This window comes from Hetaerina americana, unplaced genomic scaffold (assembly GCF_022747635.1).
Source record: "Hetaerina americana unplaced genomic scaffold, ioHetAmer1.1.p SCAF_7, whole genome shotgun sequence".
In the NCBI taxonomy this organism is placed as follows: Eukaryota; Metazoa; Arthropoda; class Insecta; order Odonata; family Calopterygidae; genus Hetaerina; species Hetaerina americana.
This window is the reverse complement of record NW_027287316.1, coordinates 10,797,414-10,814,687: the sequence shown is the minus strand read 5'-3', so window position 1 is coordinate 10,814,687 and position 17,274 is coordinate 10,797,414. Positions and strand designations below refer to the sequence as shown.

Sequence of the window (17,274 nt, the reverse complement as noted above, 5' to 3'; positions counted from 1 at the left end):
CTTTCCTCATATAAGTATAGAAAATATTTTCCTGCGTACATAAACGAATTTTTCAATTTATTTTGGGGTGTGGGTGCCGAGGCGTTTAGTTATTTCAATACCCCACCACTTTGAAGTCCGTGTCGGTTGATAATCCTGCTTTCGTCTTCTTTCTCTCAATATTTCCTTCCATCATTCATTTCTGTAGGCAGCAAATTCTAAAAATGTTCACCAGACAATTCGTTTTCATTTTTATTATAGCTGCCACAAAACATCTTTTTGTACATATTTCCTCCAGTGCTTAACATTTTACCCTTTCCAAACTTATTTCCGTGTTCCGCCATAGCCTCATTTTTAAAGCCTTTACATATTTCCCCTTTTTATTTTGGTTGCCCACGTTTCTGATCCAGTAGTAGTGGATGCATTTATTTCATTTAATGCTGCTCGCCGTATCATTATTATTTTCTTGTGATGAGTGTTACCCCATCGATCGCTCCTTTTTTTCCGTCCTCTTCCCACCACAGCGCCCTTCTGCTCTACGCCTTCGGGGTGATCGTCTTGGTGTCCTTCCTCACGTACCTCGGCTTGGCCGCCTACGCCCTCTACCACGACTGCGACCCCATTACTTCCCAGGTGAGTTTCCCCCTCGCCCCACTCCTCCCTCTTTTCCAGGGAAAAATTTCAGATGAAAGTGAAACTATATCACAGTCTTAGAATTTTGATTCCAATTTCACTCCCTTGATTATTATTTAGGGCATCGTAATGTGTTAATGGGAAAATTAATGTTTGTATCGATCACTCTTGGTAGTTAATCATAAGAAGACGAGGGTAATGAGGTTCTCAAGAATTAGTAAGTTTAAGATGAACATTAAAACAGGTGAAACAGATCATCTGTTTGCAAAGTGTTTAAGGAGAAGCTGGAAAAAGTACGAAAGGCATTTAAAAAAGAAGAATTGTATCAGGTAAAGAAGCTGTGCAAGGAGGAGGGAATTGATGACGAGAACTTGAGTAAAGAAAAGACAAGCGTAAACTGAATATGGAGCTTGGCTTAGTACAACTTGGAGACTTAGTCGTTGAGGCAAAGAGGATTAGCGTGAAAGTGAGACTTTGGAAATGTGAATGTGGAGAAAGATGGGGAAAATAAAATCGGCTGAAATGAAAGAAGACACAGGAAAGGCTAAGGGAAGTATGGTGGGGAATAGTGACGGCTTTTGGGGGAAATTCGACGAAGGTAGGACAAGTGGATGCAGGAGATACTGGGGGGAGGGAATGGCAACGGGATGCTGAAGACGGCGTTGGATTGGAGAGTGCAGGGAAAATGAGGCATTGGGAGGAAAATAAGAGGAATTTTGGATGGATTATATATGCGAAGTTATGTTAATATAATAGTATGGGTAATTGGAGGATATATTTCGTGACGCTACTCAGTGCTTCGAGTGAACTAGTGCAGACGGAGCACGGGGTTCCTTCGAAAAACCTTAACCGAACGTGAGTACTGCGAATAATAATTACAATATTAATAATTATTAAATTTCCACATTTTTACTATTAAAAAACTCTTCTAGGAAAATAATCGAACATATGCGTTATGAGTGTTCGTAGAGACGTTATTTAGAATTCCTACTTATACGTGTAAACTTTCCCCGTATTTCTAGCTTCGTTACTTGTAGCAAAACTAATCGAAATGTCAGAATTAAATATGTAAGCCCTTTTTAAATTATTTTCCAATTATTTTTGCTTACATTTTTTTAATATGGGCTGTGAAGGTATGAGTCCAGGAATTCCACAGTTGTTTTCTGCGACTCATTTAAAATTTTGTCTGTATTGTAAAAGTTAGTCACTGATGAAATCAAAATGGCAATGATTTCATTGAGCGTTACACTGTATTTTCGTGTTTCATATTTCTCTAGTTCATGCGACTCTCTCAGTTTTAATGTGCCAAATGATAAATTTTCAATCATAAACAGGGCCAATTGTCACATAAAATTCCATGGATACTAAGTTCTAATAAAATTAAGTAGCCTCAGTCGAAACGGGAATTTAATTTTACTGGTCGTGAAATTATAGGAAAATCTTTTTTTTTTAATCCCAATATTCAGGAGTGTATTATCATTGTGTGTGTAGGTAAACTGGTATACTATTGGCACTATTTACGCCTTGTTTTACATGTCGGGTAAGCCGAACTCGCTGTGAGTTGCGAACTAGTCTATAATTTAAATAAATACAATGCAACAATATCGGTGAAAATCATTCACTTTGACCGGGAATGATTTTTACACACTGAAATTGTTGCATTGAAATGCATTTTAGCGTATGACTCCGTTAAAAGTCACTGTTGCGGCATCTCCCGCAGTTTCTTTGGAATTTAAATAAATACATTTTAGATAGCGTTTTCACGCTTGAAAAATCTGCAAAATAACGACTGGTACTGTAATTACGTGTAGATAAAGGAATATGTGTGCTTTGTAGAATCATTTTTGTTTGTGCGTCATATATTTGAAACTCACTTTCGGATATTATAGTTTACTCTTCTACCTAATCTTCAATGTTAAAGACGTTGATTAGCCTTCGTTCCAGGTGCATTAATAAATCGAGTTTGATATGGTAGTGCAGTGTAAGCGGAATGCGGGTATATGACACTCTTCAACTCTTCAAGCTATCCTGCTTCCTGTCCATCTATTCATTCCTTCCACCAGCGGTGACGTCTTCCATCGCCTGCTTCTCGATTTCATCCTTCCTGTGTTATTCTTCCCTTCAGCGTTTCCTTCGATGAAGGTGTTTAGTAAGCTATCTTTCCTCAGGATACATTCAAAATTTCTCCTCTTCTTGATAGTACGTGTATTCCCCATTAGCTTCTCTCTTCTAAGTACTTCTTTGCCTGTTACTCCATCAATTTTATTCCCATCCTGTAGGACCATATCTTTTTCGAAATATGGATCTAACACTGATCTCATATAGTCTTTCGGTCAAATTCCTTCCTCATATATGCTAAGAATCTGGTCACATAGACTCTTCCTCCTACAATTTTCTAAACCTTTTAGTAGTTCCACAGGAATGTTGTCTACCCCCACGGCCTTATTTTGTTTCATCTTCCTTAATGCCCTTTCTATCTCATCGTTGAGAATGTCTGGACCTAAGCTATCCTCCTCTACCTCATATTCCTTTTCTATGTATGGCCTAGTTGGCCTAAGTTCTTTACCATACAGTTCTTCTAAATATTCGTTCCATCTCTTTTGGATCTTATCTACGTCAACTATTATCTTATCTGACTCAAAAATAAGAATCTGAATCTGCAACAGCATAAAAAGAACAACCCAAGGATTGTGGTGATCAGGGTGGAGGGCGAGATGAATAAGGAAGAATTTGGAATGTCCTTGAGAAACCAAAAAGATCTCCCCACAGCTTTCATTACTAAGCCACTCTTCTGATTTGGGAAGAAAGATGCCAAACATAGCAACTGGGTAATTGAGGTCGATGCAAAATTTGCTTTAAAAATTACCAAAAGGGTCTATAATGGTTTTGAGTCATACCGTACATATGGCCAAATCAAAGTTACTCAATGGTACATTTGCCAAAAATTTGGACATATTTCAAAATTTTGCAAAGCAGTTGAGGAATTCAGGATTCACTTCTCAGGAAAACGTGATTCCCCACAGCGTACGAAAAAAGACGAAACACCTCGCTGCCATAATTGCATGATGGACAAAATGCAGAAGTGTGATCTTAAGTCGAGCGACCCCAAATGCCCATTGTTACAAAGGAAAATTGATCGACTGATGCAATTGATCGACTATGAGGAGTAAATGCAAACCATTTAGATTAGGCCAAATAAACCTTCAGCGGAATAAAACCCCCACGGATGAATTGAAATTACTACAAAGAAATTTAAATCTGGACATAATTGCAATGCAAGAACCATATTGCTTTCGCCCCTGGAATCACCAAAATTGGAGGATTCCGGATATGGGATTAGAGACAAAAACAATGCTAAGTACATCCAAAAACAAATTCTTCGCCGGAATATTAATATTCAATGACAGTTTAGACGCCTTAGAAATACCACAATTGAGCAACCAATACACGGCAATAGCGGAAGTTAAGACGCAAAAAGACTCTTTAATTATTGTGAGTTCTCACTTTCCACGTAGTCAAGCCATCAAAGAATACCTAGACCATCTGAGTAGGAAGGGATATGGAGGATTTTGTAGGACACAATGGCCTTTTCATTCATAATATTCTTAACGAACCACCTACATTCAGTGGACGAAATGGAAAATCCAATATCCCCCTCCTTATTACCAACACCAGACTGGTCAGAGATATATGAAAATGGAAAGTAAATCCGGGTGTAATATATACAGCCAAAATTGCCCGTAGCAAGCAAAAATCCTGGGAGAGGTTTACCCAGGAAAACTTTGGCAATAACGCTTGTGGTTTCACTTACAAACGTTTTTCTGAATAGCTAAAACTCCCTATAATCCCACGGGCAGGAAAAAAACTCAAGTGATAAGATATATTCCTTTAAAGAAAATATGGAAAATATCCTCCATAAATTGCTACCGGAAGATGATGAGGACAAAGACTGCCATTAAGTAATTGGTATTGCTACGTCTAATATCCCAATGAATAGGAATACTGTCTAAACTAAAGGCTGTCCGCAGGGATCCGTTCTCGGTCCGGCGTTCTGGAACTTAATCATATTGGGGGAAAAATTACCGGACAATTGCAAACTAATTACTAATGCAGACATGACGTCTTTGGGAAAGCCATGCTAATCCCAGGAAAAAACCAAAATGAACTCAAATCTAAAGCAACGACATTTATGCAAACCCTTAAGACCTGGGCGGAGGTGAATAAACTGAAATCTCGCACGGAAAAAAGTCAATTTATAGTATTTGGGGCGAATACTAAGAGTAACCCGAAATGTAAAATATAGGAACTCAACTCAAACAAGTTAAAATATTCAAATATCTGAGAATAAATTGGGATGAAAAAAACATATGTTGCCCATTTTAATATTACGACTAAGAAAACTAAAAATATACATTTCACAGCAAAAAGAACATGTCGCAATACATATGGACAAAAATCAATGGAACAAGTGTACACCGGAGTTTTGATCCCAATCCTAGCCTACGGCTGTGAATTATGGGACCTTAGGGTCAACCACTCCAGGATATTAAGGAAATTAAAGGAAATACAAAGGGCTTGTCTAATCGCTATTACAAGAAGCTACTCCACTGAAAGTACAGATGCACTGTGCGTAATTACAGGATTATCTACGCTTCTGTAAATCATAGGTGAAAGAGTTGCCATCATTAATTATCGTAAAGGGCTTCAGGTAAACACTACGATAGGGTAATCGTGGAACACGCTAACCTAAGCAAAAAGGAGATATATATATATATATATCTCAGTCTCACTTGAAGAAGGCCTCTGAGAGGGCCGAAAGCTCGAACAATTTACCGTGTGAGTGTCCTTTTAAATGTTACTATTTTATTCTATTTGTGTTATATTGTGTCAGCCCATTATTGTGCCGCTCGTGTGAGTTTTTCCGTACAATCGTTATATATATATATATATATATATATATATATATATATATATATATATATATATATATATATATATATATATATATATATATATATATATATATATATATATTTGGCGAATGTCCGATAAAGGAGATTACATATGCAACCCAACAGTAAAAAAATACTACTCCAATTTAAATACAAATATACCCAAAATTAATAAAATCTTTTTTGAAGAACTTATTGAAAGTTTTCAAAGCTTGTACGAAAAATGTTGATCACTGGAATGCGATCTAAACTCTCTACTTAGTGAACCGTGAGCTGTCAGTCCCTCCGCCATTGCATTCATACCCCTTCATTGCTCGCTCGCCTCACCTTTCTCTCTTGTCTGTTGCAGCGGATCGAAAACCCCGATCAGCTGCTGCCCTACCTCGTGATGGACACGTCGGGCCGCGTGGCGGGTATCCCGGGGCTCTTCGTCGCCGGCATGTTCAGCGCCGCCCTCAGGTCAGTCGACGGCGACACATCATCATCTCTGGTTGTCTGCCTCGTGTAAGATCCTCTCATGGTTGACCTCAATGTCTTCCTGTCTTGAGCCATTCTTTTCATTTCTTCGTATTTTCTCCCAATCTCAATCATGTCCAACACCATACACGTATCTATTCTTACATCCTCCTCTCTTTCCCTCTTATCATTCCCTCTAACAGTCTTTAACAGGCACTCCTTCCTCATGCTCTATTTCCCTAACCTATTAACTTTTCTTCCCGTGATCATCTTTACCTGGTCTACTCTCCTGCTCCTTTCCAATCCTTCGTAGCACTTCCTCATTCTTAACTCTATCCTCCAAATCAATTTTTTCCATCTTCCTCCAGATCCACATTTCGAAGGCCTTTCTTCTTTTTACTCCATCTGTCTACTAAGTCCATGTCTCTGTTTCATACAAAATTACACTACAGATGTAACGTTTTACAAATTTCTTTTCCAGTTCATTTTTTCGTAGGTCCACATGGTATCTTAATCTTCATATTTAATCCCTCTTTTGCCAGAGCTATTCTTGATTTGATTTCCTTGGAGCAGGACATGTCTTCAATGATGACACTTCCCAAATATTTAAAGTCAAAATACCTGTTCGATCACTTCACCTTCCAACGGCGACACAGAGAAGTGGCAAGTTTCTCAGGTTCTTCTGGTCTTCGGACTCCCGACGCAGGCGGAGATCTGGGAAACCAAACTGCCCGATCAAAATTCCAAACGTTTCCATCGCACTGCGCCCTTTCGAAGACTTTTCGCTGATTAACACGATTTGACCTACCTTCGTTGTGGCAAGCCGGAACTGGCGTGACAGTGACGGGGGTTTCCTTCCCCCTCCTCTATAGCCTCGGAAATCACCATCGTGATGATGGTCATCACACTCACTGTCACCTCGAGTTATCAGTCTGAGGATTGGTTTGTACGTAGCACTTCTCCAAACTGTCCACATCCCCGCCAATCTCTTTGTTCCCTGTTTGCTCCTTCCACCGAAATTTTCCATTATTTGCTTCTCATGATTCGTTTTCGACCTTCCTCCCACGTTTTTCCCTTCTATTTTCCCTTTTAGCATGGTCTTCAATGAGCTAATTTTTTTCATGGTACAAGTCCTTGTATTTCTAATTAGTTTCTCTCTTCTTCCTGTGAATATCCTCTTCGAAGCACTTCTTGTTTTATCACTCTAATGAATTAAATTTCATTATTTTTCCGTATCATCATATTTTCATCGTTACTTACTGTTTCTTTTGATAGAAAGCCCTTTTCGCCATTCTTAATCTGCTCATTATAGCCATCATGTACAAAAGCACAAATTTGACGTAAAACCAAATAATGTTAACTTATGATTTGATACGCTCGTTAAACCTTTCTGACCAAAGAGGAGGTATTGATGCCGGTCATCCTTTTCACTCTTATCTTTTCGGCATCGCGGAAGGGTAATTAGCAGAGTTCATGGAGGAAAAAATATCATTACAACTGAAACTGAGAACCAACCATCCAACAATCTGGTGGAGAATTATCACGGTATTTATTCCGCATGTTTCTCGGATTTTCATCTTGTTTGTCGACTTCTACTGGCAACAGCTTCTCCAGCAATTCAGTGAGCGTCCTTCAATCAGTGCGTAACTGTTGTCCGTCCAAGTCTACATATGCGGAGCAAACCCGGAATATACTAAGAGTTAATCGAATCCAAGCAGTGGAGACCTCCGAACGATCATATTTTTTTCTTCATCGCAATAAATCGATGCAAGCAAACTTCGAATGGGACTGTACGTCACATATTTAATGCCAACTTCACATATGTCAGTGCGTTTATATAGATTTTTACCGAAATGATGTGCAGAGCGTGCTTTCGTTAAGAGTGACGACAGACGCGCATACACACACACACATACACAGGTGACCTGACTCTGGTGCATGCATTCTCGGAATTCACTTCGCAGCTCCGTGTCCACCGGACTGAACTCCCTGGCGGCCACGACATTCGAAGATTTCATCAAGGGCGTCGTCTTTCCCAAACGTGAATTCTCGCAGACGTCGTCAGCGACGATCCTCAAGTGTGTCGCCTTCGCCTACGGAGCCGCGTGCGTAGGTCTGACATACGTCGTCGCTCAATTGGGTGCGCTCTTGCAGGTGAGTTGGATAGAATCGGATCCTAAACACTGTTTGGAATCATTTGATATCTTACTTCTCCCCAACTCTCGCTCTTCTCTTTGTTTCGTTTATTCCCAGATAGCAATGAGTCTCATCTCCATGACATCAGGGCCAATGTTCGGGATTTTTAACCTGGGCCTCCTGGTACCATGGGCTAATGCAAAGGTAAGGGATAAGAAAATGAATGATGGTTCAAACTGATCTAATATTTGAATGGTTTTCTCTGCATTATAAAGTGTGAATTTAACCTTCCCTTTGTTCGTTGGAATTCGTTTGACCGTTTGGTTTCACGAAAGTGACAAAGAATATCCATTATATGTTTGTATATGTATATATATATATATATGTATATATATATATATATTTATATATTTATATATTTATTTATTTATATATATATACATATATTCAAAATATTTTATTTGAGTCTAATACTGGTTTTGTAATATCAGTTTCAACAAACTACAATACTTGGGGAAGTTTGTTTTAAAAATCAACTCAAAGAAGTTGTTCCTAATGATATTCAATTGAGTTAAACAATGACCGATAATAAAAGTAGCTTGAATAAGTTAAATGCATCAAAATTCACTTGAACTTCAGTTAAAAGTTAATTTAAGAAATCATCTCTACAAACAACCAATAAAGCGCTCAAGCTTATGACTTGCCACTGCGCGATACTGGGTATACTCTTTTCGACTCTCTTAATAAGTTATTAATTGAAATCTCCATCGTTACCAATTTTAGACTTGAATGCAGTATTATTAAATTAAATGTCCGAATCGATTAGTTTACTTCCTTCCTAATGTTTCCCAAGAACAGTTTTTCAATTTAAATACCTGCTGTCAATTAAACTTAAAGTTAAAAATACTTCTTTTCTGGTATCTCTGGCCTGGCCATTTACAAAATATATCTGCATCTTGCTGTGGCAATGAAATAATTATAGCAGCTAGTTAAATTAACTATGTAGTCAATTATGTAGTCAAAAATTAACTACATTAAAAATGTAGTCAATTTTTAACTCTTAGAGATTAACGTTGGATGTTGGGAGATAAACTGATGACTTAAGTTAGAAACTTGACTTATTAACGCTTTACTCTACAAGTCTGTAGACTGACATTTTCAGCAACTGAAGAGTGTTTAAAAGTGATTACCTTTTTCATGTGCTATTAGAAAGACATCCAATTAGTTGTTTGATACACCGCTCTGCGTCTGGCAAATAGTTCGCAAAATGATTCGAGAAGTATTCGCCATATTTTCCAAAATAATCAATTACCCGAAGACAAGAAAATTAAATGTTTTATTTAATTTCCATGAATGTCAGCGTGAGATAATTGCTTCAAATTGAACCTCTGTGCAACTAAATCCGCATTGAATATTTCCTTGAGGGTTCTATGGATAACTTCCGCAATAACTGCTGGGATAACCACAACTGTTTGGCAAGGAATGAATCTTCTCGATCATGGTGAAATGCGTGTTACTATGAAAGACTAATATCCGCCAAAGTAGCTATGATAGATAGGATATTTGGGGCGTCAGTGCTGCTAGCATCATCCAGCTGCTGGGGAATCTTAAAAAATGTTTACAAGATCATGTTTAGTCTTTCAACTCCAATTTTTGACGCGGACCAAAGCCAAAGGACAAAAATTCAATGCACTGTAGGAAAAAAGTTAGCCTAAGAGAATCCGGAACAAATTATCCAATCGACAGATACTAAATAACTTCAAAGGGATAATGCATTCCAAAAATCGGGAAAGCATCTGAGACGACTTCGCTGTACCGATGAAGTACATTCCGAGAATTCGCTTGTCACCCATATTTGGGTCCCTTTCTTTGAGTGTTGTCAAGGCCAAATAACATGCAAAACTATGTTTTAGGAGGCTTGTGACATTCTTCATTCGATTGCCAATAAAATGTTATTTCAATATACGTCATATTACATTACGCAATAACTCCTCATTAATTTATCGAGTAGACAAACATTTTCAGGAAGCTTCCCTATTCCTACGTCACAAGGTTCAAGATTAAAAGATACAATTTTGCTGTGCCAAAATAATAAAATAAATTTGTTACATTCCATGGGGTAGGATTTACAATTCTTTTTAGCACATTGGCTTAGACATGTGCCATTTTGGTGAAAATTCTGACGGGATATTAAATTCGTGCGTCACTATTAGGAAGTGAGAAGGAAGGGCGAGAAAATACAGGGTCACACCCAAAAGTGGTAGGACTGATTTTTTTACAAGAATTTTATTGACGATATACTTACATCGACTTAATAATCTTCAAAGTATGTTCCTTGAGCTGCTACACACTTAGTATTACGTTGCTCCCATTCCCCGTGCGCCCGCTGGAAATTTTCTTTGGGGATGCCGTTGATGACCCTCGTCGAAGCCTCTTGAACGGCCCTTATCGAGTCAAAACGTCGTCCCTTGAGCTGTCTTTTCATCAGGAGGAAGAAGAAGAAGTCCGGTGGTGCCAGATCGGGAGAATAGGGCGGGTGCGGCAACATGGCAACGCCGTATTTGTCCAGGAGCTGTCTGACGACGAGCGCGCCATGGCATGATTTTCGGCACCATCTTGGCGCACACCTTGTGCATGGCCAAATCCTGTGAAATAATGCGTTAGACATTGGATGCAGGCAGACCCAACTGGTCTGCAATTTCTTCACTGGTTAAGCGTGTACTTGTGCCACTCAAATACTGTGGAACGGCTTAAGGCAGTGTCCCCATAAGCCTGCTTGATCATATCGAGGGTCTCAGTTGCTATCTTCCCGAGTTTCGCACTAAACTTCACGGAATAACTTTGCTCTAAATTCAGATTCATTTTGTTTTTCGACGCGGACAAAAAACTTGCTTCACTAAAAACGGTGTCCTCACTCAACAACAGCCTGCAGGCGACTGAGGTTGGTGTCGGTCCGTTGCTAAGAGCCCCCTCCACCTTACCCTGCCAGGCAGACCCCCCTCCACCGCTCCGTTCGCGCCAGAGAAAATCAGTCCTACCACTTTTGGGTGCGACCCTGTATCACGGTGAGTTACACGAGAGAGAGGTGGCGGGGACAGGGGGGGTTGGCGCCAAAAGCATCGATTGGTTAATATAAATCACTCAGATAAAGTGAGAGTTATTGACAATCCAACAATTCAAGTGTCATTTATCCACTTAAAAATTGCACTCAAACCATGCTAAATCGTATCCTCGCATTATCTTAACTCCAGGAATCGTTATGATTACAAGGAATTATAGATAATGTTTTAAAACGACAGTGGTGACAATAAATTGCTCGGCATGCCCAATAAACCAAATCCTACTGCACAATGTGTCGTTTCAACCGAAGTCCAGAGATGACGCTGATTGTTCGCAGGGGACCATGGTGGGGGGAGTAGCGGGGATGGTATGCAGTGGCGTGGTGGTTGTCGGCGCGCAGGTGTACGCCTTCCTCGGCCGGATCTCGCACCCCACCCTGGAGCTGTCCACGCGCGGATGTCCTGCGGGCGGCAACGCCTCTACGGCGATGGACCGGACTCTGGCCGGACACGAGGACGGGTGAGTAGACACGCTAGACGGACACCCATTCTTTGACCCCCTCTCATCACACGGGGCATTCCTGTTGCTTCACTCACGATTCGTTTATTCATAAATGCTAGCAGTAGTCTACGGGCTTTTGTTAAGCTTTCGATGAACCCAAGCACTGCTCTTCTTCGAAATCCACACTAGCACGACATGAAATACGTATCATTAAAATCCATGACGCAAATTACAATGGCTCATTATTTAACTCTACAGCCCTTGATTCCAACAAAAATGCCTAATATTTTTATTTACTTGTTTTTCATAATGATGAACGTCTTATCGATCGGAGGTAGGTCTTAGGAGGCGGTCTCGAAAAATCTTCCCCCTTCCTGGACCCTTTGCCCGGGACGACTCACCGTATCAGTTATGAAAATTTGGCGCCATGGAATCAGCGTAACGCGATCCCTTAGGCTACTAGGAAATATGACTTTTTCCATAGTAAAGGAGCCTATTTATTTCCCATTGCAGCAATTGATGCCCGTTTATCTGTATTGAAAAATATTACTGCCTAAAAAGGTCACATTTAATGCGAAGAATCCCAGGAATAAATTTTAAATCTGCGCGCATTTGCAACGAATTCTGCAGGTCCTGCTTGATAACGCTGAGTATATATGCAATAGGAACGAAGCACTTTTACAAGTGCCTTATTCCTTTGTTACTTGTATACATCATGGCATTATAGTCGTAACGAAATAAATATTTAAGTATATATAGTATATAGGAATGTGTTGAAGTTAAGATTTTTTAAATTTATTGTTTTTGCCCCGTTAAAAATAGCAAACCGAGGGTTGATTAGATGAGGATTTTGTGGTAGCCTAGTGGATGGAGTGCGCTGATTTGCTCGATTAACGAGGCATCCCCCTGCAGCTTCCCTGTAGAAGGAGGCGCGGAGGTGTTCGCCCTCTTCCGCCTCTCGTACATGTACTACGCGGCGCTGGGCTGCTTCACGACGATGCTGGTGGGAGCAGCGTGCAGCAGGCTCACCGGCGGTCAGCCCCTGGAACGCCTCGACCCCAAGCTGGTGGCCCCCTTCATGCGCCGCTTCCTCCCCCCTGCCAGCAGTAAGGGTGGACGGCGGACGGCGATGGTGGGCGACGGAGAAGACCTCCCCAAGGAGGCGCAGGGACTCCTGGGAAATGTGAGTGGCTCCCTTCGAATCACTTCATCCATGCCATTCAAAAAGAGAGAGAAGAGCAAACTTCGAACCGTTTTATACCCTAGCCACTTCTGTTGCAATGAATAGTGTCAAAAGAATGAAATGGAGGAAGTCCGTCATGGCTGCAAGTAAGTTTGACGCCAAACCAGCAGAATTAAAGCGGGGGAAAGCGTCAAAGCACACGTGTGTGTGATTATGAATAGGAAAATCCACTCCAAGGGCCAAGGCACGCCAGATATTTGGTTCTTGGCCTCTCTACCCCGATAAGAAACTGGTGCCCCTGATGTGTGAATCATTTTCCGTTTAACAACCGCAGGGTTTTTGGTTCCGTGTGCCTTGATCGTCGGCAACGAACAGGTCAGTTCTATCAATCTGTATTCGTTTAAATAAAAAGTCCAGCGCAAATAGATTTACATTTATATACCGAGGAGGATAAATCGAATTTTTTCCACTTTCAATTATGTCTTTCCTGTAATTATCTTTCAAAGCCATTCGAAAAGCAATTTCAGCCGGCTTTATTCGGGGCTCGCACCTGCGTAAGAGGTCGTGACGTATCATGATTCGCATGAGCTTAACCAAAATTGTTCTCGGGTTGATTTCTAAATTGCATGCAAGTCACGGTAGGTTTCATTCCTCCACTTTAATTTTTAGATTGACTGTGCGTGAATTACTATTTCGAGATTTCTGATCAACCTTGCTATTTTGAACCTAGGGAACTGAAAAATATTTATTTTTTATCACGCAATAGCGCGCATATGTTCGTGGAATTGCGTGTGTCTATTTAACGTTACTGGTCTGCATTATATGTAACTGCATTCTGAATGTCCTCTTTCAAACTACTTCCAAGTCGAGGATTTGAACAAAGGCCTGACAAAGGCTTGCTTGTTCAGGAGATCCTACACACGCCTTTTGAACTCCTGTGTTGTCTTTCTGCCTCACCTTTTTAGTTAAAACCTCTCCCAATAGAATTATGCCTTTTACTCCATTATTCACAGTAATTATTTTTTCAGAAAAATTAAAGATACTCCTATAAGAAAGTTTCTCGTACAAGCGAAGTACTGCACAGTTTGATGATTATGTAGTTTATTATGAATATGTGATGTCACAATTACCAATATCAGATATTTGTGATGGATCTTCATCTTGTTATTATAATATGTGAGCTGCTTCCTGAAAAATATGACTGGTTAACTCGCATTAAGTGACTCCCCATATATGATTTTATCATCTGATCTGACTTTTTCATTGCAGGCCGAGCACTTAATTGTCATAACTCCTGCTGAAAAGGAACAAAGTACTTGACAAGATCAAATGTGTGGACATTCTTTGGCTTATTATGGACTCTTTTGTGAGTGTGCTAGGGCTATTATTCCATTGAACTATTATATAAATGATTGCTGTAATTTAAGTGTATTATTATTTTGCATAATATTTTTTGTTATAATAATATTGTTATTTAAATTTTAATCCATATAAATTAGTTGTCAATTTTTATGGATTTTTCAAATAATTATATCAAAAAGAATTGAACTTATGCTCATATTTGTGAATTAATTTTGTTTTTCAAAAGTATTTGGATTCCAGCTACATAAGAAATTGACTTCACGACTTCAGACTTTTATATAGTTTATCCTTGCTTAATTTTGTATTATTATGTCTTCTGTGGAGAGAGGAACCAAGTTTGACTCAAATTAGTAAAACAAATTTCTTGTTTTTCAAATTTTTGAAGAAAACTCAAAAGTTGTTTGAGTTTTAAGAGGGAGACTATATACTATATGCACTAGACCTCATAGTATATGATACCGTAATGCCTCAATTTATATATGATAATCTTTTCCAAATTTTTGTAAGGACATCTACCTCATTTAATGGGAAAACATTCTCAGGATAATCCTTTATTTGCATTGTAATACCTAGGTGCATTACCTTACCATTACTATCTTAACTTACTTGTACATGAATTCATTTATTTGTTTACCTCAACAACAACAAATATATTTCCATAGCTCTTTACCTATTTGACATTGCTTGTTCATTCATGATTGTTTTCAGCGAACTGAAGTTTTTGTTTAAGACTTTATGAGTGCTCATTTTAAAATAACATTACCATTGCCATTAATCTAGCAGTGCTATGGTTATGTATAATGTGTATATTGTTTTATTAAAGTAAGCTCACTTTTATTTTACGAAAATTGTAGGATCTGTGTATTCTCAGTAAAAAGTACTAGTCAGGGTAACTATTTGTGATGAAGCGACTGCATCAGTGTTAGATAGTAAGCAATAGTTAAATTTCCAAAATCAGATGATATTTGCTACCTCAGTTTCTTATTCTGGGTATTTACCTCATCATTTAATTAATATCATTGCCACAGTATAACCTTGACTGAAAATTACACAGTGAATGATCGATCAAACTTGATCCTAATGTTAAAATCACATTGTCAAAAACAAATAATTAGTTAGTACAGATAAATACCATTTCACTCATGCTCCTTGTATGGCATTCACCTGGATATTTTAAACAGTTTTACCTCTACATACACTTCATTGAATTACCATTCTCAGTTTATGACATGCAAAAGACTTTAAAAGTTAGCACTTAACACTAAGTGTCGTGGAAGATAGAAATGGACCAGCAGGTTCTGAGGAATTCTTTGCGCCTGAGGCCAGACCTAGATGTTTGAGAGGTGCCAAGGCATGCAGTGCATGTCATAGACATGACAGTGCCCTTTGACAACCATCAAGAGGCCCTTGCAACTGCACATTAGGAGAAGTTATCCAGGTAGGGCACCCTGGTCGATAGGATGCAAGTTCAGCGTGCCTTCAAGTTGCCGATCCACCTGGATGCATTGGTGGTGGGCACGATGGGGAACGATGCTCTCCTCAACAGGCTTCAGATCGGAGTCCTGTGCCTTGGAAGAAGAAGGGAGTATCCCCTGGGACAGCGCTGCTCTCCCAACCTCCCTGAATATGGAGAGTAGCTATTTGTGTTGTGGATAAGCTTTGCAGAGGAATAAGTGTGAAGCTAAATATGTAAAATTGTAAACATGACATAGTTAAGGATGAAACTAAGTGTATTAAAGTGAAGTAATACAGGGTGTGTACCTGTAGGTGTATAAAAGTTAATGATAAGTGAAAACAAATGAGGAGTTTATTTATAAATGGGCAATTTATTGTTTTCCCCCAAGTTGAAGTAAACAGGAGAAAAGCATGGGAAGTAAACTGTGTGCCTTCCCCCCCAACTGTCCACTCCTTAAAAACCTCTGTGTGGTCAGATCCCAGCAATGACAGTCTCTCAATTATGTTTCTCTTATTTTTTCTTTGTTTCATTTTTTCACTATTTTTTAGCTTGATAGTTGCATTCATGTTTATATCTAGAAAATGTAATTGTCCTGAGAAGGATGACAGTGCCTTGGCCCCTCTGTCTCTTCCTTTTCAGAGCCGGCTGCTGACTTGGAAGAGCTCCTCCTTTCAGATCCAGCTGTTGGGCTGTTAGAGAAGGAGGAAAGTATTAAGTGGGGGGGGGGACATTTCAGGGTGCTCTTTTGCTTTTCTGAACAATTTTTTGGACATTTTTGAACTTTTCCCCTACTTCTTGCTTCCCCAAAGATCTGAACGGTTGCTCTTGCAGGAATAGAGCCATAGCATAGCCACAGGATCTATAGGGGTCCTTCTCTTTATGTTTTGCTGCAAATGGTAAGAAATCTATGCAATGAAGTAATATGTACCAATAGAACTTTGTTATCCTCCATTCCCTGGACAGCCATAAGTTTACCCTTATTATGCAGAAGAAGAAATGAGCTCCAAGTGAGAGGTGGAGGGGAGCATACCCTCAATCCCAGCCCTGTTGGTGCACCTCCATTGCTGCTACTAGCTCTTGGCTGTAGTGGAAGATGATATTCTTGAAGGTGTGCCCTCTTAAATGGAAGTTGCTTATGTATATAAAATGACAGAATGGATGGAAAATTAACCAACTCCACAGTTGCCTGTCCCTGGTGATGCGTCACTCAGCAGGGATTTGTTTTTCCTGACAGTAATTAGGATGAAATTAAATAAAGTTAAAAGTTGTAATGGCTATTAATATAAACACCATGATGTTTCAGGTTAGAATTGATAAAAAATACTTGGGTCAGACGAAGGGGTCAAAGGAACTGTTACATTAAAAATTAGTAGCTATACCATCGGTTATTCATCATAGACTCACAGAAAGTCATTGACACTGCTGCTAAATCATTTCCCCAATTATTTTATGTGTGTTTGTCACTTTCCTTTTGTACAATGTCATCCTTTCTTTCGTGAAGCACATTGCTAATTTCACACATCATGGCTGTCTTACTTTTAACTTTTTGCCAGGAC

At 39.4% G+C, this 17,274-nt stretch overlaps 1 protein-coding gene across 1 annotated transcript in view; it reads left to right on the top strand.

Moving 5' to 3' along the window:
- The window catches only part of LOC139696533 (sodium-coupled monocarboxylate transporter 1-like), a 37,671-nt gene extending 20,856 nt beyond the window's left edge, over positions 1–16,815 (top strand). The window contains exons 7-15 of the mRNA XM_071595335.1: positions 504–612; positions 5,914–6,023; positions 7,985–8,174; positions 8,274–8,360; positions 11,554–11,735; positions 12,630–12,900; positions 14,170–14,212; positions 16,358–16,426; positions 16,682–16,815. Coding sequence (XP_071451436.1) covers positions 504–612; positions 5,914–6,023; positions 7,985–8,174; positions 8,274–8,360; positions 11,554–11,735; positions 12,630–12,900; positions 14,170–14,212; positions 16,358–16,426; positions 16,682–16,815 — 1,195 coding nt within the window. The remainder of the gene's footprint in view (positions 1–503; positions 613–5,913; positions 6,024–7,984; positions 8,175–8,273; positions 8,361–11,553; positions 11,736–12,629; positions 12,901–14,169; positions 14,213–16,357; positions 16,427–16,681) is intronic.
- Positions 16,816–17,274: the final 459 nt, after the last annotated feature.